The sequence below is a fragment of the Pygocentrus nattereri genome, chromosome 24, assembly GCF_015220715.1.
Source record: "Pygocentrus nattereri isolate fPygNat1 chromosome 24, fPygNat1.pri, whole genome shotgun sequence".
Classification (NCBI taxonomy): domain Eukaryota; kingdom Metazoa; phylum Chordata; class Actinopteri; order Characiformes; family Serrasalmidae; genus Pygocentrus; species Pygocentrus nattereri.
The window spans coordinates 6,895,921-6,920,518 of record NC_051234.1 but is presented as its reverse complement, the minus strand read 5'-3'; the positions used below and the strand labels follow the sequence as shown (position 1 = coordinate 6,920,518).

The 24,598-nt window shown below is 39.1% G+C and overlaps 1 protein-coding gene across 2 annotated transcripts in view; it reads right to left on the bottom strand.

Moving 5' to 3' along the window:
• Positions 1–20,362, bottom strand: part of abcb4 (ATP-binding cassette, sub-family B (MDR/TAP), member 4) — a 29,841-nt gene extending 9,479 nt beyond the window's left edge. Inside the window, exons 1-21 of one of the 2 annotated variants that reach the window (XM_017719799.2) lie at positions 20,247–20,362; positions 16,825–16,970; positions 16,514–16,595; positions 15,797–15,962; positions 15,587–15,635; positions 15,249–15,440; positions 13,882–14,053; positions 13,515–13,639; positions 11,582–11,753; positions 10,810–10,923; positions 9,293–9,403; positions 9,085–9,210; positions 8,793–8,996; positions 6,305–6,475; positions 4,830–4,991; positions 3,614–3,781; positions 3,363–3,509; positions 3,164–3,268; positions 1,809–1,886; positions 1,131–1,214; positions 627–830 (exon numbers count right to left, since the gene is read on the bottom strand). In XM_017719799.2, coding sequence (XP_017575288.2) covers positions 627–830; positions 1,131–1,214; positions 1,809–1,886; positions 3,164–3,268; positions 3,363–3,509; positions 3,614–3,781; positions 4,830–4,991; positions 6,305–6,475; positions 8,793–8,996; positions 9,085–9,210; positions 9,293–9,403; positions 10,810–10,923; positions 11,582–11,753; positions 13,515–13,639; positions 13,882–14,053; positions 15,249–15,440; positions 15,587–15,635; positions 15,797–15,962; positions 16,514–16,595; positions 16,825–16,886 — 2,694 coding nt within the window. In that variant the 5' untranslated portion in view covers positions 16,887–16,970; positions 20,247–20,362. The remainder of the gene's footprint in view (positions 1–626; positions 831–1,130; positions 1,215–1,808; positions 1,887–3,163; positions 3,269–3,362; positions 3,510–3,613; positions 3,782–4,829; positions 4,992–6,304; positions 6,476–8,792; positions 8,997–9,084; positions 9,211–9,292; positions 9,404–10,809; positions 10,924–11,581; positions 11,754–13,514; positions 13,640–13,881; positions 14,054–15,248; positions 15,441–15,586; positions 15,636–15,796; positions 15,963–16,513; positions 16,596–16,824; positions 16,971–20,246) is intronic. The other variant, XM_017719800.2, reaches the window with a different exon arrangement.
• Positions 20,363–24,598: the final 4,236 nt, after the last annotated feature.

The window sequence follows — 24,598 nt, the reverse complement described above, 5'->3', positions numbered from 1 at the left end:
TTCCCTTACAGAAAGTTTCATGTCAATTACATGAAATCATCACAAATACTTTGATCTCCATGACATTGTGTTCTGTTTGAAGAAGTTTGAAGAATGTTCTGTCCTAAAAAGTAATTCTAATCTATCCATCTACAGTCTGGGTGCCAATGACAAAACTCAAAAGACACATGTTGGTTCACTGGTCGTTTTGGATAGCCATTATTTGGATAGAATAATATATTTGTGTTGTAGACATCGTGACCCCTGGTTCATATCACCACCACTGTAAAGAAATCTAAATCAGTACGTTTTTCTATAATGAACCATTTTACATGAGACCACTTTGAATGAACTTACATGTTTACATTTCAAAGACTGACCGATTGGAAAAATCAGTGGCCCTAGCACGATAGATAATTGGAATAAACAGAATAATGTCTAAATTATATATTTTTAATTGAAAGTCAGTGCCTAAATTGAGCAGCCACTCCCATTTATTTATTTATACAGAGATTTCTTCCCATCCAAACTAGTCATAAACATTAGATGCCCTGTAGTAAACTGGCTTTACCCCACCTCACCATATAAAACTAATTCTGTCAAAAAAGTGCTTTAAAGTCATAAAGGATCCACAGGTAATATCGTACCTTTCCAGCCTGCTCTAACTCCTTCTTGTCTTTTACGGCATGGCCTCCTAACATCTTCATCTGGATTGCACCAGCAACAGCCATGATTGGCACGATGGAAAGTATTAAGAGGGTGAGCTGCCAGCCATATACAAATGAGATGATAATGGAAGTGCCCAGGTTGGCGACGTTCTGAGCCAGCGTAGCCATTCTTAACCCCGTTGCCTGCCCAAAGAACATTCACAGTATATTAATGCAAATCACAATGTCTTTCAATCTGCTGAATCCTTAACTTGCAGAGACTTTGTTGCAGAGACAGTTTTTTTCAGCATGTGTTTTAGTACACAGATGTCCTTAAAGAAACTTAGAAAATGAGTAATGTCCTTTCAGGTTGGCTAACCGAGGCTAAAGGAGAGGAAAAGTGTAACTATTTTAACCAACTTATTTCATTAATGCCAGCTTATCTAAGCTGGTGTAAGATGGCATGCAAGTATCAAGGAAGAGGACAGCAAAACAAAGACTCACGCCTTGCACTTGAGCAGTGTCTGTGGCCAGCCTGGTGGTCAGAGCACCAACACTATTCTTAGGGTCATCATACCAGCCAAGGTCCTAAAAGCACAAACAGACAGTCATAACAAGTCCACCTAACCTGTACTCTGTATTATGAGTTGACTGATTATCAGCCTGGTCAATAGTTGTATCCAGTAAGTATTAATCTACTGATCACTGTAGTCAGCAATTACTTGTTTCCTTGCTGTTTAAAAAAGGTTGTATGTGATGCATGAGCATCTCTAACACCACCATGTCTAACTTCTGACACACTTCTGTTCCGAGTTAATTTGGCTATATAAAATGCATTTTAAATTCATCAATTTGTTTTCCAAATGTTTATTATATATTTTCAATTTTGTGTTATTTTTGAAAGAATTATGTAAATCTTTTTTAATATAGTGTACATTTTGTGTAGGAATTGTGCTCTTGTACTTCTTGTACTCTAAACTTCAAATTTGTATGGCAAATGAATATCATCAGCCCATATATCAGTCTCCTTGTTTACTAATAACTGGTATCTCTTTCGGCTCTGGAATAAACACAGAGGTCGACTCATACTCTATACATGTACAGAATTCGCTGAAATAATGTGAACCACTGTGAGTGCTTTGTTAGAGCTCATAAGGAAGAAGAGCAGTAGTGTATTCTCACCTGTCTCATCATGGCTTTAAAGGCTCTGTACCTCAGCTTCATGGTCAGAATCTCACCAGCTTTACCAAAACAAAAACCCTGAGGAAAAGAAATCAAACACATTTATACCAATAATATGTCTGTGCCATGCCATGTTTCAATACTTTATTTCTCTTTTAAAATAGCAAATGAGACCATAAGGTTAACCTGCTGATACCGACTATAATGTGATTATGGCAAAACTGTAAAAATCTATAAAAACTAATATGAATTATCTATGCAGGAGGGCACACCAGAGCAGAGGTTAGCCTTACTGCTGTGTCATGCAATCCATTTTCAGCTGAAATTGCTATCTAAAGGCCCCACATCATAGAACACACAAACTTTTGAAATAAAAGTTTCAAAACAAATCAATAATTTTTGATATCATATGATCACTACAAGGATCACTCTACCAAATTAGTTCAAACTGCAGTCTGTGGGACTGCAAAAAAGTAAACAAATAAACCTAAATTTCAACTTGTGAAAGTAATACTTTTTTTGAAATAATATATTATTACATTTAAATATTTTTTACCATCATTTTAAAAATTTTTTGGATTACTATTATTATTTTAGGGTCAAGTAGAGATTCAAATTTATCATGACTTTAACTAGAAAATAAAAATAAATTTTCATTTCAATACCAATAACACAGCATATTAGTCAATAGGTGGAGCCTTATTTTAGCCACATTCCTGCATTTAGATCAGAAAGTGACACTGCATCCCTCTCCCTCATGTCCACATGTGAGCCAGAAATTACTGGCAAAATTTCATTAAAAGAGAACATCTACCCACCTACCTACCCACCCACCCCCCTACCTATTTACATTTTCCAGACTAAAGTGGATATGGCTTCCAGAAACTGCTCCCATGTTTAGCTATCAAGGATAGACCATGAGTAAGAAAGGCCGTGTTTAAAGGTACACATGTTGGAAATCAGTTAGTCAACAGCTCTGTGTACTAACTAACATAAAACAAAAAGTGTCCACCACTTAACATCATAGTGACATGTGCTTGGAAGTACTTCACAATTAAATCTTTTCAGTAATCCCTACAATTGTTAACTAAACTAATGCCCACAAACAGGCGCTCGCCCAATCTGATGAATATGTGTAAGTGGCTAATGAATATGTATAAGTGCATGTGTAATGCCCTCTAAACCCTCCCTTCGAAAGACCTGAAAAAAAGGTTATGCAGAAATTCACAAAGATTTGAGTTAAGCAAAAAAGGTCCTTTACAAGTGCTTCCACTGGCACTGAATGAAATGAATAAAACAGGTATAATTTGTCACTTTCTAAAACATGAACTTTGAGGCCCATCACATTGCCACACCTGTAAGAAAAGTGCAATGAAGGAAACGACCCCAATAACAGCAAACATCAAGGAGAAGAGATTCGACCTCTCCCTTACAATGTTCGCATCTTCTTCAGTAAACACCTAAAGAGGAAAGAATAAAAAGTGACAACCCATTAACATTGTACTACATCAAAATTGTTTTTTTTAGTATTATTTGCCTTTGTATGCGACTTACAGCAACCATTTTGGAGAAGATGACCGCAAACGCAGGCTGTATGCCACCGTTAATGATGGCACAGAAGACACCCACTACCATGTAGGGCCATTCAGTCTTATTCAGCCTCAGCACTGTGAAGAACGACACCTCTGGAACTTTTTCTTCCTACAAAAAGAGACAAAGAAAGAGGAAGATAACTCTTACATAACATCCACTCAATCAAAACAGGACGGACAATAAGCGGATATTCTGAAATGCATGTGCTTTACCTGTGCTGGGTCTTTATCTCCATCCTCCTGCTTTTTCTCTGAGCCAGTGAAGCTCATGGATTTTTGTCTGAAGAGAGACTGCTCTGTCATAGAGTTGACAGAAGGACTCTTCTCATCCAGCCCTACCTCTTCTGCCTTGTTCTCTGTGGCCTCAGAGCTATTAAAAGTCTGAAGGGTCAAAGCAGTGTTATGTCAGTGATGTTTACACATGCTACTGTATGTTCTATTCAAACCTCAATTCCAAAAGGGCATGAGACAGTAAGTGAAATGGAAACAGAAAACAAAATTTGTACGAAGACAAGACATTTAATGTTTTGCATTATCAACCAAATAGTTTTGGAAATATACCCTCATTTTGAAATTGACACCTGTAACATGTTTCAGGATGGGCAATTTAAGACGGGGGATGTTGTGCAATCATGCTTTGGAGATGACTAAACTGGGGAGAAAACTGAGGAAACACACAAATGACTACAATGCACAGTGGGTGTGCGAAGTCATCGATGCCCAGAAACACCAATGATTTCTTTGGCCTCAAGCTGAAGCTAATACTGTGTTCTGTTGACTGATGAGTCAGCCTTAGAGATTTTTATGCCAATATTAGATGCAAAAACAAAAAGGACCAGACCAACTGTTACCAGCATAAAATTCAAAACCCAGTGTCCTTAGTATTGGATTAAATCAGTGCTCATCTGTGAAGGCACCATCAACAGTGAAAGATACCATATGCTGCCTTTTTTCATGATTATTTCAACATCCAAGCCACATTCTGCATGTCTTACAACAGCATGGCTGCATAATCAAGTTACTAGACTGGCCTGAATGCAATCTTGACTTGTCTTCCACTGAAAATATGTGGTGCATTGTAAAATATGACAAAACATGTCAGCAAAGGCCTTGTACTGTTTCACAGCTGCAGATTTTGATAACAGAAAAACGGCAAACATTTTTCTTTCAAAACTAGATCAACTGGTGTCCTGTGCCTACAAACGATTAAGTTTTGTTCAAAGTAAGTAAGTAAGTAAGTAAGTAAGGAAGCATAAGATGCAAGTTATAAACATGCACCTGTCTCAACTATTTTGGAACGTGTTTGAAATCAGCATATATTTGCAAAAATATCAAATCACATAAATTAGGATTGTATATCTACTACAGATATTGCATGTCTGGGTTTTTTACTTCCTCATATTTTCTGTTGTTTCAGGGTTTGCCTCACCTGCATAGTTACAAGAGAGTGATACACTCCCTTCATCCCCATCAGATGGTCATGTGTACCCAGCTCAACAATTTTGCCATTCTGGAATCCAGCGATAATATCTGCATTGCGAATAGTGGATAAACGGTGGGCCACTATAATGGTTGTCCTGCCAAGTCTCACCTATACACAACAAAATGGCACAAGAAAGTGAAAATCACTGTCTTTGACTGAAACTTGATCAAGTCTATTAGTATACCTAAAATTTAACCACCATAAATCTAAAAAAAAATAAAATAAAATAAAAATAAATGTAGCAAATCCAACACACACAGTATATATATATATATATATATATATACATACAGTACTATGCAAAAGTTTTAGGCATCTAAGCACATTTTTAAACAGTTTACCTCAGCAGTGAGTTTATCACAATACACATTAGAATAAAGTCATATTCATAATTCAAATAAACAGAAAAACAATACAAAGTAACAAGAATTTCTTGAGTCCATATTTTTCCTTGACACCTTGACACACACTACACAGAGACTTGTTAATATCATCAATTACATCATGAGCTCAATTTACTGAAGCACTGATTGCTGCTTTTTAACTACATATAATACTGGGCTTCCTCGAGGAGAGGCTTGGAAATGATTAAACAAACTAACATCCAGAACATCACTATTTATTATATCCATCCATCCATCCATTTTCTAAGCCGCTTCTCCGTCAGGGTCGCGGGGGGATAAGCTGGAGCCTATCCCAGCAGTCTTCGGGCGGAAGGCAGGATACACCCTGGACAGGTCGCCAGTCCATCGCAGGGCAGACAGACAGACACAGACAGTCACTCACACACTCACACCTAGGGGCAATTTAGCACGTCCAATTGGCCTGACTGCATGTCCTTGGACTGTGGGAGGAAACCGGAGAACCCGGAGGAAACCCACGCAGACACGAGGAGAACATGCAAACTCCACACAGAGAGGACCCTGGCCACCCGGCCGGGGAATCGAACCCAGGCCCTCCTCGCTGTGAGGCGACAGCGCTACCCACCACGCCACCGTCCCACCCTATTTATTTTTTATATATATATATATATATATATAATCATTATTAATTAATGTTCTATAAATTTTGTTTATTCAAATATTAACACTTCTCAGCAAATAAACACAAACTACACAAATAAAGAGATTCTGAAAATGTCTCTTGGGTGCACACAGTACTGTGTGTGTGTGTATATATATATATATATATATATATATATATATATATATATATATATATATATATATAAAATAGAGTAACAAAGCCACTCTGTTTAATTCCAAATTACTATTGTTTTTTGGTTTTGATACATAAAGCCACACAAACATGATAAATGGTAATAAACCTCAGAGGAAAAAATAACTGCGAGAAATATGTACAATGAAAGACATTCAAGCAGCCTTTCCCTCAAGAAAGTTATAGCAATTTTGTCTTATTACCTTATCCAGGGCTGCTTGTACGATGGCCTCACTCTCGGTGTCCAGAGCAGACGTAGCTTCGTCCAACAGAAGGATCTTGGGATTGCGTACAAGTGCTCGTGCGATGGCGATTCGCTGTTTCTGCCCACCACTCATCTGGGTGCCCCTGTCTCCCACGAGGGTCTCGAATTTCTAAAAATGATGCTTGATTAGAGTACACACATAATATACAGCAAAAAAAGAGGCTGGTGCCACGCAGATCCTGCACAACAACAATTAAATGCTCCACAGAATGACAAACTGTATTCACTTTGGCATAGTTGAAGAAGTGTGTTCTGTAATGGAATTGTTCATGGAATTGATTTATCATGAACACTGTTGTATCCTCCTTCAAATACAGAGCCTGTATCTACAAAAGAGTGTGGCAAAATGGGTCAATTCCAAAATCCTAAACAGTTACATAAAAGTCTTGACTCTATTAATATTAATATATTAATCTACACCCCCAAAATTCACATCAGCCCATAGTCTGGCCCAGCTGTATTTGCAAAAATTGTTAAATTCTATGCTGTGAAGGGATGTCAGCACTTTTCATACCCTTCTAAAGGAACCGAACTGCCACTACAACTTTCAAAGCCATAAAGATAATCCAATATGCCCACCCTTCAAACTTGTTATCATTCCTGTTGGTCTCTATACAGCATGTGCGGCATGCTGCTTTCAAATGATTGCCAAATTAGTTCAAAAGATAGCGACAGTGATATAAAAACAAAACGAATAGCCTATTAACTGCAGTGCTTTTTCAATGTGCAGTCACGTGCATTATATGCAGAATCTATCCTGATCTACCTAAGCACAATTCTACAAAGGGGCCCTCCTACCTGACCTGTGAGCCATGTAAACCATTTGTAACTGCTACACTGTCACACCTGAGACCCCAGTGCTCCCTATTACAATCCTCTTTGCTTTAAAAGCGTTTGCTCCAACTGTCAGTCTAAGAATAAGTAGACCTACATGAAACAGAAAGAGATATTAATCAACTATATTTATCAATCAATATTTACTCCTCTACTGACAAACCTAAGCATGTCACCTGAAAATTATAAATTCAGACTATTATTAATTTGATCTTTTCTGCATCAGGTCCATTCAAACTGTCCCTCAAAGGGTGTATAGACCCACGAAAGCTGAATCGAAATCAGACAGTGTGCTCTAGGGCGGATTTCCTGTTTGCTTCACAGCACTGCTGTTCCCACCATCACGAAATGCCACCCCTTTGATTTAAATGTTATTTATTACAGCTGGAGATGCTTCTCTCCATCTACTCAATGCTCCCTAAAACAAAGCTAAATGTTTTATACCACACCAGCTTTTTTAAACATTTGTGTTTTTAGCTATTCAACAAAGTTTAAACCCATTTAAAAATAAAAAAGCTGCTGTTCGCCCCCCTCTGATGATGCCGGCATACTCTTGGATTCTCGCCAGCGTGCAATGAACCTCGGGAATATGCTGGCTGGCGATGGATGCACCGGTTGGATCCTTCGATGCCATGGAAAAGAAGGACACCTTTCTCAGTCTCATATGAAGGAGCCTTCGAAATGGGATAGCCTAGTCACACTGCTGTGACGTAATCTGCCTTCAAATGCAGCTTCTGAAGGATGCTGCCCCTGAATTGGGACGCAGCTTTAGATAGTTCCACTTCACCCTCTCATCGAAGTTGGAAATAATAAACAGCTTTGACACAAGTGGAGGAGGTGGGACACTTTCGTAATCTGCCCTATGCAACACAGGTAGTGAGAGTTTTTTACATCCATGGCCCTGTGTCGGAGAACTTCAAGCCATGTTAAGTGCTACAGCTATTTAAGGTGGAACACAAAATTCGCGGAACAAGCTGGTGACCAGGAAGTCAACTTCTGCTCCCATATACTAAACAGGATTCCAGACTACTTGAATTCAATGTTGTTAGTTTGCTCTGCACATTTCACTCAAGACAGTTTCTCAAACCTTGGACAATATCGAGCAGGCGTCACTCAGCTTCACACACTGTAGAAGCTGGGAGGTGGTTCCAGCTTTATTAGCATCAAAACCACAACAAAAACCTGTAAGCAGCAATGCTGCATGATTTTTTCTGTGATTTTATCATTAACTGAAAGATCTATAGGGAGCTAACAACTGTATGTCATTGTTGAGATTGAAAGCAAGTAGCTAGTATAGGTAACGTTAGCTACTAGCAAGCTCCAAGTAACCAGCATAGCTAACTAAACGGTATGACAAACTGGCTTATTTACGCAGAGATTCTTGTCTGGGTCTAGTTTGACATGTTGCTTCTGTGTGAGCCACTGCAGTGCCTCACTGTAAACCTAGCAAATTGGAGCAGAGCTACTCAAATTATTAATTCGAATTAACATTCACATCAACCATAATCAGCATTTTGGGTCAAACAATTCCTTTAAAGAACAGATATGGTTCTTTTCTTGTTCTGTTGTCATGCTTTGTGTTTTTGTCTTACGTCAGGGAGCTTCATGATGAAGTCGTAGGCGTTTGCTTCTCGTGTGGCCTGCTCGATCTCCTCCTGTGTGACGTCCTCACGGCCGTAGCGAATGTTCTCGGCGATAGTGGTGGCGAAAAGCACTGGCTCCTGACTCACCACACCAATCAGCTCCCTCAGACAACGCACATTCAGACTGCGAATGTCATGACCATCTATTCCCACCTAAAGTGAAAAAGAAGGATTAGGAGAGGAGGAATAACACTAAAAGAGGCCTTTACCACTGCATTCCACTCTCCATCTCTACACTTACTACTCCTTCTTGGGGATCATAGAAGCGCTGGAGTAGCTGAACTGTTGTGCTTTTGCCACACCCGCTGCTTCCCACAAGAGCAATAGTCTGTCCACTGCTGATCTTAAGATTCATGCCATCAAGGACCTAAACACACAAGTAAAGGAAAGGTTTAAATAATCAGAACACTGGATGTTTTTTTCCAGACTTAGGCAGTTGGCTAATGTACCTTCACATCCTGCCGGGAAGGGTAGCTGAAGTGAATGTTTTTGAACTCAATGTCTCCTTTAACCACGTCAGGTTTGTGGCCTGCATCTGAGAAACTGTCAATGTTTGGATGCTGTGGACAAAACACAGGAGGGGTTAGATAATCAGAAACTGAAAATGAAAACAATAACAAAACTATGATTTTACTCCACAACAAATAATGAACCAAACGTTTAATGGTTCAAGGTCCAAGCATAAAAACACATTTAATGGAAGCCTGTTTGGACCATGGGTTGTTCAAAACTCAGCAGGAGAGCCACTGTGATCTGAAATTCTGGCTACGTTCATGTGGCAGAAACAATGGCAGGAAGCTCTGCTCCCTATTTTGAGTTATTATATTTATTTGGACTGGACTTGATGTGTACCTCAAAGTCGCTGTCCACTCCCTGTGAGTAGAATGTTTGTCATAAGTGGAAAACCAATTCCACACCCTAACCTCTTTTAAGGTTTTTCCCCTGGGAAGTAACAGGAGGCGGGGAGGAAGTCACAGGAAGTCTAGCAATTTTATGCATTGCAGTAGTATTGCAGTAAAACGTGTCCTGTCTAACCAACACCGTGAAAAAGTGTTTTAACAGGTTAGTCTTACAATACCTTAAATCTGGAAAACTTCTAACTTCTTGTTTTTGTTGTTTAAGCCTTCTCTTGCATATGACTTATTAAATTTTTGTCTTGACATCCAGCATTATGGAGGGCATCTACACATTTAGTTCTATATAAGGCATTCCCAAAATCTTTTTAAAACCAGTTTTAATGCACCTTCAGAATATTAGTGCAATAAAAATAAATAAATTAACAACAAAAATGAAGGAAAACTACTGAGACTATGGAAAACCCTCAGGAAGAAATACAGCTATTATGGGAAATGAGTAGTAACCATCTACAATAAGGTGTCCAGGAAGAACCACCGTTGTGGTTAACGCTTGAGTAGAAACCGTCTACTATAAAATTCTGTTTTCTTTTTCTTCAGTGTAACAAACTATGGATAAACAGTTCAAACACAGTATTCACAGTAGCCTTATATTGTTACATATTTAAGATCTCAGAGCTGAAAATATACAAAATTGAAGATATGAGATCTTAAATTCATCCAAATAAACGTAAGACTTTTAATGCACCAATAGGTACCCTGATTATAATAAAGGAGTAAAAGGTAAAATAAAATGTGAAGGTAGTTTTAATCTGTAAGTAGCCTAATTGTAGACACAACCCATATCAGATACTAGGACTGACTGATAGTGACTGACTAACACTGCTTACAGCTATCTCATCGGTATAAAATGCACCTAAGATTAAGCCAGTTTCATTGCTGTGTGCTTGGCCACGTTTGACACTTTAATGTCTTATGAGCTCTGCGGTCACTACGTCATCTATAATTCCAATATGCTGAAACTTGCGCTATCTCTTCTATAAGGAGGAACAGTAGACTGGCTTTCAGTATATTTCAATGAGAAAAAGCAGAAGTACACTGCGGTCACTCACATGATCAATTATGCTGAAAACCTTGTGAGCAGCACCTCGTGCACTGGAGAATGCTTGGACGTTTGGAGAGGTCTGGCCGAGGCCGAATGCTCCAATGATGACAGCGAAGAAAACCTAAATAAGAGGAACAGAAACTGTTGCATTTTTTTCCTGCTGCAATATGTGGCCACATACTCACTAAACAACTTACTGGTTTGTTTTGGGAGGTGACTTTATAGTACATATACATTTACTGCTTGATTCATCTTTATCTGTGCATTTGTATCATAAGCCAGATTTGGGGTCTATGGTACACAGTATTTTCTTTCAAAGTGAAACTCCATTAAAAGGAATAGCTTGACCAAACATGCAAATGTGGATCACAGTGAATGGAAGCTAATAATAAAAAATTAACATGATTTCATTTACATACTGTTAATTGATGGCTTTTTCATTTCATTTATTATTACCAACATTTTGCTGTTGTTGCGACAAAACCTCATATGTCCAAAATGATAACTTCACAGGAAAAGGAAAAAAATAGACCTTTCTTTTAATGCAAAACAATGGAACCAGACATCCAACCTCCCCCCAGTTTATTTTGGGCTGTTTCCTTTGGCCAGTTCATTGTGAAATTTACATATAACTATTCCTGAACTATTTAATCTTATTTTTGTTGAAACCAACACTAATGAAGCACTTTACAGTCAATGCTATTACATTTGACTGTCATTATAAACCAACAATCTAATCTCCTTTTGTCTGTAGACTAGATATTGAGCCATGTACTCACTGTCAGCAATGTTCCAGTCGTGTATTCTTTATCCAGAATCAGCGTGCTGCCGTACCAGAAGGCCAGAGCATAGGAGACGTAGATCATGAAGTACGTGAAACCCACAACAATGTTGACTGTGACTGCTTTCTTTATACCCACATTCTTAGCATTTTCAAGGTTTTTATGATACCTACCAGGAAGAGAACAGACATGGTCAGATTACTTTAAAGGCACCACTGATTGTGAATAACTCAACTCTTTACTGTAGATCAGCAGATATATATTTTTTTAATTATCAGCTTCGGAAGACTCTTTAGATAAGACTGATATTTCAAACCGATATTTGATGATGTCTATGGTGTACCCCAGAAGAGCAGAATGCTTAGACAACACCAGGCTACTTTGCAGTGTCTCCATTTCATTAATTTAACTGCCTTTATCCAGTGGTGGACAGTAACTAAGTAAATGTAATTCGTTACTGTACTTAAGTAGTTTTTGTGTATCCGTACTTTACTTAAGTATTTTCATTTTGGGCGCCTTTTTACTTTCACTCCACTACATTTCAAAGTCAAGTATGTTACTTTTTACTCCATTACACTTTGAGAAATCTGTCGTTCCTTTTGGTTTCTGTATGTATAAAAATGTAACATGTCAAAACAAAAGAAGTGCAAAGCGAGAACACCAATCAGGGCACAGCGGTCAGTTTGTTCTGAGCTTGTTTTGACCTGTTGGTCATACCGACCCAGTGCAGCACACGGTTCAACGTCAGTGCAGCAGCATAAAAATTTGAGAGCACATACGTCACCTAAATGATGAACTGACCTATTGACCTAACTGACCTTTGTGTAAATAGAACACAATATAGAAATATGTACACATATGCAGTCGTGACTGACGCGGCTTTTTTCTGAATTTATATGCACATTATTTCATTTTATAGTAAATTTGTTTTGGCTAATTGATGTTTATGAACAGAGGCCTACAGATCAATATAGCAAAGGAACTCATTTGTGATCCTGGGTTTAAAGCCAGTTTTTATTCAACTTGTAACTAAGTTACAAAGTAATCTTAAACTGAAACTTTCTTTGTTTGTAAAAAGTGATTTCAGAGCCACTCTGTTCTCCCTTCAGTGTTTTGTGCCTCTGATTATTTTAATAGACGTCAGCGTCACTAATTAATGACGTTCTATTAAAAGACTGGTTTACCAAAAGAGACACTGGAGGATTTTCACCTAAAATGAGTTCATGAAGCGAGTCTTGTTACAAAAATGACAACAGGACATCAGCCATAATTACTCTTTTAGTACTTTTACTTTCGATACTTAAGTACATTTGAAGGCAAATACTTTTGTACTTTTACTCAAGTTGAGATCTAGAGTAAGGGCTTCTACTTTTACTGGAGTAATATTTTACCTTGGTTATCTCTACTTTAACTCAAGTACATAATTTGTGTACTTCGTCCACCTCTGCCTTTATTAACCCTACAGAAATAAATGTTTCTCTTATGCTAATCCAGGTGAAGCTAGTCCCAATTTCTACATTATATAAATATTTATACTTCGGCATCGGCCCACTGTGACCGACGCAGTTCAAAAAGATACGGTGGCATTTCACAGATCTTTAAGGAAGCCTGTGTTAGCCTTCACCCTCCTAGCACTGGTGGTATCGTGTGACTGGGGGAGTCCTAACTAGTGTGTGGAATCGGGGACGACCAAATTGGGGAAAAATACAAAAAAAAAAAAAAATTAGCACTTGGATGTACTCTCTTTTCATGTCTATTCCTGAGGCTGAGGATCATCCATTTTCAACTGTGTATGTGCTCGTGTTTGAGCGAGAGAGAATATTTATAGAAAAGAAAGTATATTTACAGAAAATAAACCAAGTATCTGTTTTGCCTTTTTTTGTCACATACTGCCCTTTTCTTTTGATCTTTTGCAAACAAAAACACACACCTTTGTATCTCTTTCTTCTGTCCTCCGAAAGCAAAAACAGTCCTAATGGCAGACAGCACCTCCTCAGCCACAGCTCCAGCCTTTGCATATGCAGTTTGCTCCTTGGAGGTGAACGTCGTCATCACCTAAAGACGAAACAAATGTTTACTGACAGCCCTCTCCACTTCTCTTTCCAGGTCAGTTCTATTTATGCAGCTGCGCTTTTAGTGATGGGAAAAGTTTGGAAGATGTATAGGGAGGTACTTCTTGTAATCTACTTTCTGACATGCTGTTTTGTTTTGTTCTTTCTCTCCCCATCTGCCCCTACTAAACTCCTCCCTTTCCTCCCTTCTGTCCTTCTACCTTGACATTTCCACTGATTTCTCACCTTGGCAATGACTGCAGCTGAGAGGCCAAGCAGGGGGCTTATGGAAAGGATGACCAGAGTGAGTTTCCAGCCTTTGGCAAAGCCCACAATGAAGCCAGTGAAAAAAGTGGTGAAGGACTGAATACACATGCCCATCTTGTCTCCGATGCCTTCATTTATCTTATAGATATCGCTAAAGACAAAACACAGTACAGGACAAGCAGAAGTCAGAGGGCACAACTTATAAAGCATTTACAGTGTTTAAGATCGAATGAACATACAGTAAATTCCCAGTGGTTTCTCTTACAGTAAAACAGAGCTTGGTAACATCTTATATCTCCATTTTTGTCGTTTTTCAGCTTTTGAAAGTATTTGGAAATGCTTGTTTCTCTTTACATTGCGTTTAAACTTTGTGATGAATGGACCAAAAGAAACGGCCCCAATTTTTTGGAAAAAATTCAGCTTCCGTTGACTTACATTAAGAGTAACGTATGTTTTTTCCTTTTCCTATAAAGTTATTATTGTAGTGGTACAAGTTTTTGTTCCCACAGCAGCGATTTACATTTTTGCCACATGGTACACATGGCATGTGGTAAAAATGCATATCACTGATGTGCCACCTCTGTTACTGTTGCTGGAATATGATACATACACTCACTGGCCACTTTATTAGGTACTCGGTTGCTAGTAAAAGGTTGGACCCCATTTTGCCTTCAGAACTGCCATAATTCTTCATGGCAGACTTTCAACAAGGTGTTGGAAACGTTCCTCAGAGATTTTGGTTGGTTATTTGAGTTCCTGTTGCCTTTCTATCATTTCGAACCAGTCTGCCCATTCTCCTCTGACCTCTCACATCAACAAGGCATTTTCGTCCACACAACTGACCGCTCACTGGATGTTTCCTCTTTTTCGGACCGTTCTCTGTAAACCCTAGAGGTGGTTGTCCGTGAAAATCCCAGTAGATCAGCAGTTTCTGAAATACTCAGACCAGCCCGTCTGGCACCCGCAACCATGCCACATTCAAAGTCACTTAAATCCCCTTTCGTCCCCATTCTGATGCTCGATTTGCACCTTGTTGTCTTGACCACCTCTACATGCCTAAATGTACTGAGTTGCAGCCATGTGATTGGCTGATTAGCTATTTGTGTAAACAAGCAATTGAACATGTATACCTAATAAAGTGGCCGGTGAATGTATATATGACTGGAAGACAATAAACTACTCACGGCCGATTCGTCAGTCAAGTAAACTTTTTTTTATCAAGTTACCAGTTTTAACCAAGCAATTGTGACAGCCTCCAATCTGGTTTAATCTGGAACCGTTCTGTAATTTTATAATAACCCAACACACAAAGGTCTGCTAGTCTTGGTCCCTAGTAAACCACTCACTCTGTGAGACGTGTGTTGAGCTGCCCTGTCTCGTTCACATCAAACCAGCCAATGTCTTGCTTGATGATGGCATGGAAGAACATCCTTCTGAGCCTTTTCACCTGTCGTCCTGCAGCCAGTGTCCAGAAAGCCACCTGCATGTAAGCTGCGAAAAGGACAATACCTCCCATGATGCTGTAGTAAATGGCATGCCTAAATGAAGAGCAGAACGGGGAGGGTGGGTAAACTTTATAAACGATAGTTCACTGTTATGTGACTACATTTTTGTGAAATTGAGATAATAAAATAATAAAACCAATAGTTAATAAACTTCCGAGGACTAAACAGAAGCCTGTTACCTGGTCATCTGCTCTCCAAGAGTTTCATTGGAAATAGGCCAGGTCAAATCTAGTATGCAAAAGGTGTTTATAAGCATTTACTGTGGATTGTGAGCAGTTTAAACATCTGCTATAGTAATTCTGTTCAGTTTAATTAATATTTCTACATTAGTCTTGTGTATCTGGATCTGTCCCAACAAGACAACAGCAGAAAAGCAATGTGTCACTCACTGGGGTTGAGAGTAATGTTTATGTTGTTTGATATTTCATTCTGCACAAAACTATCCGTCATGTCTCCAAACACAATCACCATGGCAGGAAGTACTGCTCCATTGGCTATAGACATGATAGTCCCAATCACCATAAGGAAAATGTCCACGGCATCAGCATAACGGAACTGACATAAAGAGAAAACTCAGATTATATAGTTGTATGAAAACATGATGCGTATGCTGAATTTAGAACACTTAAAATAAGACAGGCAAAGTCAAATTTAAAATCTGACTTTTAAGATATTCAAATATGTTTCTCAAGAGGATAAACGGCTTAAAATGGTTTATAAATATGTTTTTAGCCTGAACACGGCACTCTTAAGATTTCCCCACATTCACCCCTGCAGGTAAAACTATTCTAAACAAAGTCAGTCTTTCCAGATAAAGTTTCAAAGTTTTAGACATAATAGCGATTTTTAATCATATAATGACTGTAAAATACTAGATGGACAAGAAACAATGACAACTATTAAATCAGGTCTAGTTACATTTAACTGAAGACTGACATTAACTTAAGATCACTCATCTAACCTTAAACACTAACAATATCAGGCTACCATGTGCTGCTGATGTCTTACTGGCATTATAACACACTACTAAAAACATTAAGTACATTTTTATTAAGAGTACAACCTTATCCCATATAATAAGGAAAACTAATGAAAAAAAAACTTACTATTTCTATTGTTCCAACCATCGGTATCTTAGCATCTTTCTCTTTATCTCCTTTCTCTTTTTTATCTCCTTTTTTCCCGCTGCTGTAAGACAATATCTTAGTTAAACACTCCAACGGTTCCATCCAAAGGCTAATTCCACATTACATACTTCAGCGACTGTAGGCTAAAGTGATCTTTACAGGCAACGTTATTCACACAAACTAATGCAAACGGACAAAGGGTAGCTATCTCTAGCATGGGTTTAGCATAAATACAGCTGAGAAAACTTTGTAAAACTCACAGTATCAAAGAAAAGGATTAGATAACCTACCTGACATCTCCATTCTGATCATTTTTTCTTGTCTCCGCAGCCAAGTTGTATTTTTTGCCCATTTTTACTTGCTTTGGGGTGGTGGTGTCAGCGTCGAAGTAGCCTTGATGCTGTTTCTTCTTCCAGAGCAGCTTTGTGGCCTCCTGCTAAATTGGTATTTGAGAAGTGGTGTGACTTTAAATAGATACACTATCTAAAACCTTTCCATGTCAATTCTTTTCCATTTTGAGAGCTTAATTTTAGACGTAGGTCACCAGCGTAAGCAGGATTTCACAATACGAATGCAAACGAGAGAAGTAGATGGTGCCTTATGGTAGCTGGTAGCTAATGATTTACTACACAAGTGACACTATAATTTCACCTTCCAAACATTCACCCACATGGCACAACCCCGACTTTCCTGCCCCCAAAAACACAACAACTTTACACAAATGGAAAGTGCCTTACACTTACATCACATTATACAGAATAAAAACTTTAACCATTTCACATCTAACCCAGGTATACGGCATTGAGAGTAACCAGTTTCTAGAACATCATCAACTTAGATCCATATTAAACTCAAAAATTAAAGACAAAAAATATGTAGTAGAACTAAATCCACTAATTTCAAATTTCCTAAACATCTCCTCCTCAAAAAAATATCTAAAATTTACAAATTAGACCAAACCATTTATGTACCAAAGAAAAAGTGGGCAGAAGATCTCTTGGTTACTCCCTCTAACGACTTCTGAATACATTTTCTGGAAAACACATTTTGAATGACCAACAATACCAACCTCCACCTCACACAATATAAGGTCATTCACAGACTACACTACACTGGGCAGAGGCTCTATAAAATGGGAATAATAGACTCTGAAATCTGTAGACACTGTTCACTAAACACTCCTGACAGTTACATACATGCTTTGTGGTACTGCACACCAGTCAGGTACTTCTGGCAACTTGTTATAAATCAACTCCACTGTTAAAACAGCCCAACTCCCCACCCCCATCACTGTCTGTTAGGTGACACAACAGTCCATCTAAAGAAGGAAGAAAACAGAACTCTTTCTGTGGCAACCATCGCTAAAAAGACTATTCTGACAAAGTGGAAAACAAGGAAAAAGATCACCATCAATCGGTGGAAAAACCTTCTGATAGAACACATAGCAATGGAAAAAATCTCAGCATCTCTCAAACACAGATCTCACGAATACGAAAAAACACAGTCAACACTTAATAACATTCTACCAGCTTAACTTCCATCGGCTTTTAGACCTGCCTGTGGTGCCTCTACCCAAATGTTCCAGGTCTCTCACACACACACACACACACACACACAACTAATTTTATATGGCAGGTATAACAAATAGCTGAAGCTCAATTCATTCTCTGAGGGTACAAATCCATCCATCCATTTTCTAAGCCGCTTCTCCGTCAGGGTCGCGGGGGGGAGCTGGAGCCTATCCCAGCAGTCTTCGGGAGGAAGGCAGGATACACCCTGGACAGGTCGCCAGTCCATCGCAGGGCAGACAGACAGACACAGACAGTCACTCACACACTCACACCTAGGGGCAATTTAGCATGTCCAATTGGCCTGACTGCATGTCTTTGGACTGTGAGAGGAAACCGGAGAACCCGGAGGAAACCCACGCAGACACGGGGAGAACATGCAAACTCCACACAGAGAGGACCCTGGTTGCCCGGCCAGGGAATCGAACCCAGGCCCTCCTTGCTGTGAGGCGACAGCGCTACCCACCACGCCCCCGTGCCGCCAAATATACAAATATAATTGTTTTATTTTTCTCTCTTTTCCTTTTTTTGTTGTTGTTGTTTTACATGTTTTGTATGCTTCTTTTATTTATTTTTTCTCCCATATTTCTACCATTTTTTTCCTCCTTTATCCCCCCATGTCATTTGTTTGCTTGTAGGTTTGCAATGTGTTGTCCTCCCTCTACACGATGGCAGCATATACTAAAAGAAATATGTTATACCAGTAATAAAGAAAAAATTGTCCTACGAAGAGGGGCTGGCAGTATTTAAAAAAAAAAATAAATAAATAATTTTAAAAAGCTAATAATTCACAAAATCCGCTGCTATTCTAACCTATGTCGTTTTTCTTTCCCTTCGGGTCACGTTACAAAATAAATGTGTGGGGCTTATCTAACCTTGCTAAGCTAGCGCGTTAGACTCGGTTAACAGGACGAACAAGTGACGTTAGCGTTAGCATTAGCGTTAGCATTTTATTCGCCTTGCGCTTCATTCAGTTAGCCTGCTAGCTAACGTTAGCAAGCTACCGAACACAAACTGTGCGCTTTGGCATTAACCGTTACAGCTGGAGCCACCGACAAAGTTAACCACTCTATTCAGTTAACGGAACCGAACAAATTATAAACATTCGCAGTTTATTTATTACCGACAAAAGTGTAAATTCTGGCTAGTTTTTTATTCGGTTTACGTTAGATAGCTAAGTTAGCTAACAGCTAAGCTAACGTTCTCTAGCTACCAAACAAACTTGTGGCATAAGCATTTATTCAGTTAGGCTAACTTACCGAAAAGAAGCATGAAGCCTATCCCAGCTGGAAATAAATCCCATCGAACGCTTTAAGTGTTTCTGTTGGTTCCTGTTTTTTTATTAATTGTTTTGACGTTTTTATTGGGTTGATATCACAATGTAAAGCATCCCAACATCAATGGCTTACAGAGGGGACCGCTCAGCTGATCTAGCGTACATGCATTTGATGGTTTCCTAATGAGATCTAGCTAAAGGTATTCTATATGAAACCAGTGGTCTCTATATACTAACTCTATAGGTTAGATTAGTTACTAGTGGAAGCCATTAAAGCCCATTCTTATTCGAACGCAAAAGCGCCCGGCTTTTATCAAAATGAGATCTAAAGGTCCTTTTTCAACACGGATGTTTTTTAGCAGGGTTTTCAGTTCCCATTACCGAAGAATTTGTACCCCGCTGGGGAAAAAAAGAGCCTTAGAACCATTAGGATCCAAATCTGATGCTTTTGTTTTCTAAAGAGATTGCCTTAACTTTAATGGTTACTCTTAGAGACCATTAACGTATTGGACACTTTTAGAGCACATTAAGAAAGCATCAAATGCATCTGGAGTCAGTCCCAGAACACACAGCTAGACAGACACTTAGTTGAACCATTAAAAACCTTCACACTGTGACATCAAACCATCAGGACAGCACAGAACGCCGCCTGGGGCTACCGAACAGCAGCAGAAATCAACAGACACCTTTAACGGTTTCTATTATTTTTCCAGTAGGTTCGGTTAAGTTAGCTAAGCCTCGGCATTTCAGTAACCGAGCAGAAGTGAGAGGAGTAGTTTTTTATTTAGCTTTAATAAACAAAGTGTATATCTTAGGATTTCATTCAAAGCTTTGGGTTCTAGTCAGTTACAGAACCGTTAGCCGTTACCTGGTCGGGAGCTCGCGCCTCTGTTCTGCCTGGCGCCTGTTCCCCGGCGCGCGCCGCTCCGCTGTGCTCTGCGTCTCGCGCGCAGTGAACTGTGATCGTTAGCCGTTAGCAGAGCTTATAACGGACGGCGCTTGGGGGGGGGAGGGATTACCCGCTCTTACATCACACACACACACACACACACCGGTGTCTCCTGCTCGTCTGTCCTTCATTCTTCTCCTTTTTTGGCTGAAAGGAATTGAAAGTGATGATTTGTTTATTTTATATCTCTATCTCGCTGTGTGTGTAGATGGTGCAGGCAGGATGTAGTGGGTGGAGACGGGTGTCAGGGCTGATGTGTGACAGAAGGATAGCAGCAAGAGTGAAAGGGAAGGTTTACAAGACAGTAGTGCGTCCTGCTATGATGTACGGTTTTGGAGACTGTGGCTCTGTCTAAAAGACAGGAGGCTGAGCTGGAGGTGGCGGAGATGAAGATGCTGAGATTTTCGTTGGGAGTGACAAGGATGGACAAGATTAGAAATGAGCAGATCAGAGGGACAGTGAAGGTGGAGCAGTTTGGAGATAAAGCCAGAGAGGCTAGGTTGACATGGTTTGGACATGTGTTGAGGAGGAATAGTGGATATATTGGGCAAAGAATGTTGGAGCTGCCGGGTAGAAGGAGAAGAGGTAGACCTCAGAGAATGTTTATGGATGTGGTGAAGGTGGACATGGAGATGGTTGGTGTGAAAGTAGAGGAGGCAATGGATAGGGCATTTTCTGGTCAGTTTTTTCCCTTTTTCTTCCTTTGTTTCGTCCTAGTTTCAAAGAGAACCGAGTAAGGAGAGACATCACCCAGCAATTCATGTTTACAGACAAGATACCGGCCCGTATCTGTTAACGAAGGCTGATCTGGGATCAGTTCATACCTTTTTACATAGCACTGAAGCACTGAACTACATGGACTGATGAGACCTGGGCCCATAGTTATCAATACAACCATCAGAGCAGCAATGCTGATCTAATACCAAACGTCATCGTCCTCAGAGAAAATTCAGTGATATGTAAGAGGCGTAATCTTATCCTAAATCAGCATTTGCCCTCTGAGAAGTTACTAGATATGGCGTAAAGGTGGAATTCAGTTCCCTCCCAATGTGTAATACTTTACAAAACATTGATAAAACCAACAGGTCACTGTTGTCGGGGGAAAACCTCGTATCTCCATTTTCCAGTTTTTGAAAATGCCTGTTGTCCTTTACGTTGTGTGTAAATTTCAGTGGGCTGGACGAAGTACATAAACCATGTACTTGAGTTAAAGTAGACACCCCCAAGGTAAATAATACTCCAGTAAAAGTTTAGTCCCTTTAGACTAAAAGTTTAGTAGAAGTACTAAAGTATTTACCTTCAGATGTAATTAAGTATCAAAGTAAAAGTACTAAAAGAGTAATTATGGCTCTGATGGCCTGTTATCGTTTTTATAACAAGACTCGCTTCATGAACTCATTTCAGGTGAAAATCCTCCAGTGTCTCTCTTGGTAAATCAGTCTTTTAATAAAATGTCATTAATTAGTGACTAATGTCTGTTAAAATGATCCTAAGCATTTATGATTGGTGTTCTTGGTTTATGCTTCTTTCATTTTGGCATGGTACATTTTTAAATGTAGTGGAGTGAAAGTAAAAAGTCACCCAAAATGGAAAAACTACCTATGTACAGTAACTAATTACATTTACTTGATTACTGTCCACCACTGGCCAATTTCATGATGAAAGGACCAAAAGAAACGCCCCAAAATGACTTGGAAAGACGTCCGGTTCCATTGACTTCCATTGAAAGTGAAGTAGTTTTTTTCCTTCTCCTGTAAAGTTACCATTTTGGAGATGCGAGGTTTTCTTCCAATAAGAGCCAGGTGTAGAATCAGGCCTCCTTTTTTTGCTTGTGTAAGATACAGGAATACCAAAAAGATCCTTCTTTTCCTGCCAATGTGTGTGTATGTATTGAATATAAGTTTATATGATTAGGAAAACAACCTCACAGCCCTTTCCGTATATTGAATCATTGATGGCGCTATGCTAAATACACATGGCGGATATGTTATAGGCCTTCTTCAATGTGATCAGCCACTCTCAGAAACTTCCACAAAACCCTGTACATCCATGGCAAGACCTACACCAGTAAATTTGGTTGTTTTTAATTAGTCAAGCAGAGGAAAGTGCATAGAGTAATTCAACCTGTTACTCATGTTATATAAAAGTGTAATAAACCCAAAGAACTGCATGTCTGTAAAGCTGATCACTAGTACCCAGCCGTTAAAGATTGCTTGGTCAGCTAACAAGCTTTTCTGTTATCTCTTTTTTGTGCTATTGTAGGAGTGGCATGGTCATAAACAGAATATAAGTGTAACAACAAAGCAGAATTTAAGTAAGGAATGAGGGACAGTATGTTAACCCGTCTTATTTTCTTCCCCGAGAAAGGGTGAATACTTACTGACCACTGCTTTTTATTGTTCTTTATGGTCTCAGATCTTTAGAATCAACTGCTAAAAAATGAATTTATGGGCAATTTGATTAACATCATTTCCTTATGCTGTGTAATCATTAACTGTTCACACACACAAAGAAGTGACTGACATCTTTACTTGCTGATGTAATCGTGAGTCAGGTGCAGTGGAGTGTCAGCAGATTGCAACAGGATTTTATCCGTACTCTGGGGAATACTGTGGGCTATAGGTGAAAGTAAGTCATCACAGGAAACACACTTAAATATTACATTTTACTGATTTTATCGCCCAGTTTGTATTTTTACTTGCTAATTTTAACATATTGGAAAGAATAAGATATAAAATGTGCCATTGCTTTTACACAAACCTCATGTTTTCCTCAATATCGCTGTTGTCGGAAAAAAATTCCTTGTATTTCCAAATTGAAAACTTCACAGGAGAAGGAAAAATCCTGCGTTACTTTTATATATATATATCCATTTTCTAAGCCGCTTCTCCGTCAGGGTCGCGCTGAAGCCTATCCCAGCGGTCTTCAGACGGAAGGCAGGATGCACCCTGGACAGGTCGCCAGTCCATCGCAGGGCAGACAGACAGTCACTCACAAACATGGGCAATGTTGCATGTCCAATTGGCCTGACTGCATGTCTTTGGACTGTGGGAGGCAACCCACACAGACACGGGGAGAACATGCAAACTCCACACAGAGAGGACCCTGGTCGCCCGGCCGGGGAATCGAACCCAGGCCCTCCTTGCTGTGAGGCGACAGCGCTACCCACCACGCCACTGTGCCTATATATATATATATATATAGTCACAATGGTTACAAAATATTTTTATTAACCTACACAGTTTTGGATGTTGTTTCCTCACATATCTGAGTATAATCATCATGTTATGGTTTTGCGAAAGTGTTTGTCTTTCATGGTACATCCCCACTATGGTCCCCACTATAAACAAGGTTGATCAGACTACTAAAGTAATAAGTAAAGTAATAAGTAATAATAAAGTAGTGGTGCTTGAATGTTGAATACACTGTCCTAAATGTATTCAGTAACATATTCCATATATGTGTGTGTGTATATATATATATATATATATATATATATATATATATATATATACACACACACACATATATATATATATATATATATATATATATATATATATACTGTATATAAGAATCACCTGAAGAAAACTGTCTTCAGTAACAGAATAATCCATTTATTTACATTTCTCAACATTATTTTGGATGTCATCGTCTGCTTTGGTTCACAGCCATCTGGCTGTTTCTACAGCTTAGTTTTCATATATAGACTATAATGAGAGCCTGTTTTCAAACTTTAACAGTGATTTCATACACCAAGCTCTTTTAGTAAAGAAAAGGAAGAAGGGTCCGCAGTATGTGTCACAAAGAAATTCACACAGACTGTTTTTTCCCTTACCCTAAATCTAGTCAGTCAGCCAGGACAAGTTTGAAAGTCTAGAGTTATTTGCAGGTGCCATCGATCCTCCTACTGCTCTGATGAAAAAACCTTGTTTATGTTAGTCACATCCGCCTACCATCACACCATTCTCAGCCTTCTGACTTGATTTATAATGAGTTTCACAGCTGCTGACCCTAGCGTGAACTTCTAACCTGATTCTGAACGTTATGATTCAAGTATGAAACAGTCGATCGCCCACAGATGTTTTTTTTCTGGAAGTTTCCTGATAGCCATTTACATCACTCAAAGGCCTCTGTTTAATCTCACTTGTGAACTTCTACAGTATTAGGCTACATGTGCTACTTGCTTTACTCTAGACAGCCACCAGAGGTCACTGTTCAAAAGAGAATCCTTGAATGCCACTCATTGCTGAAGAGTCTAAGCAAGAGCA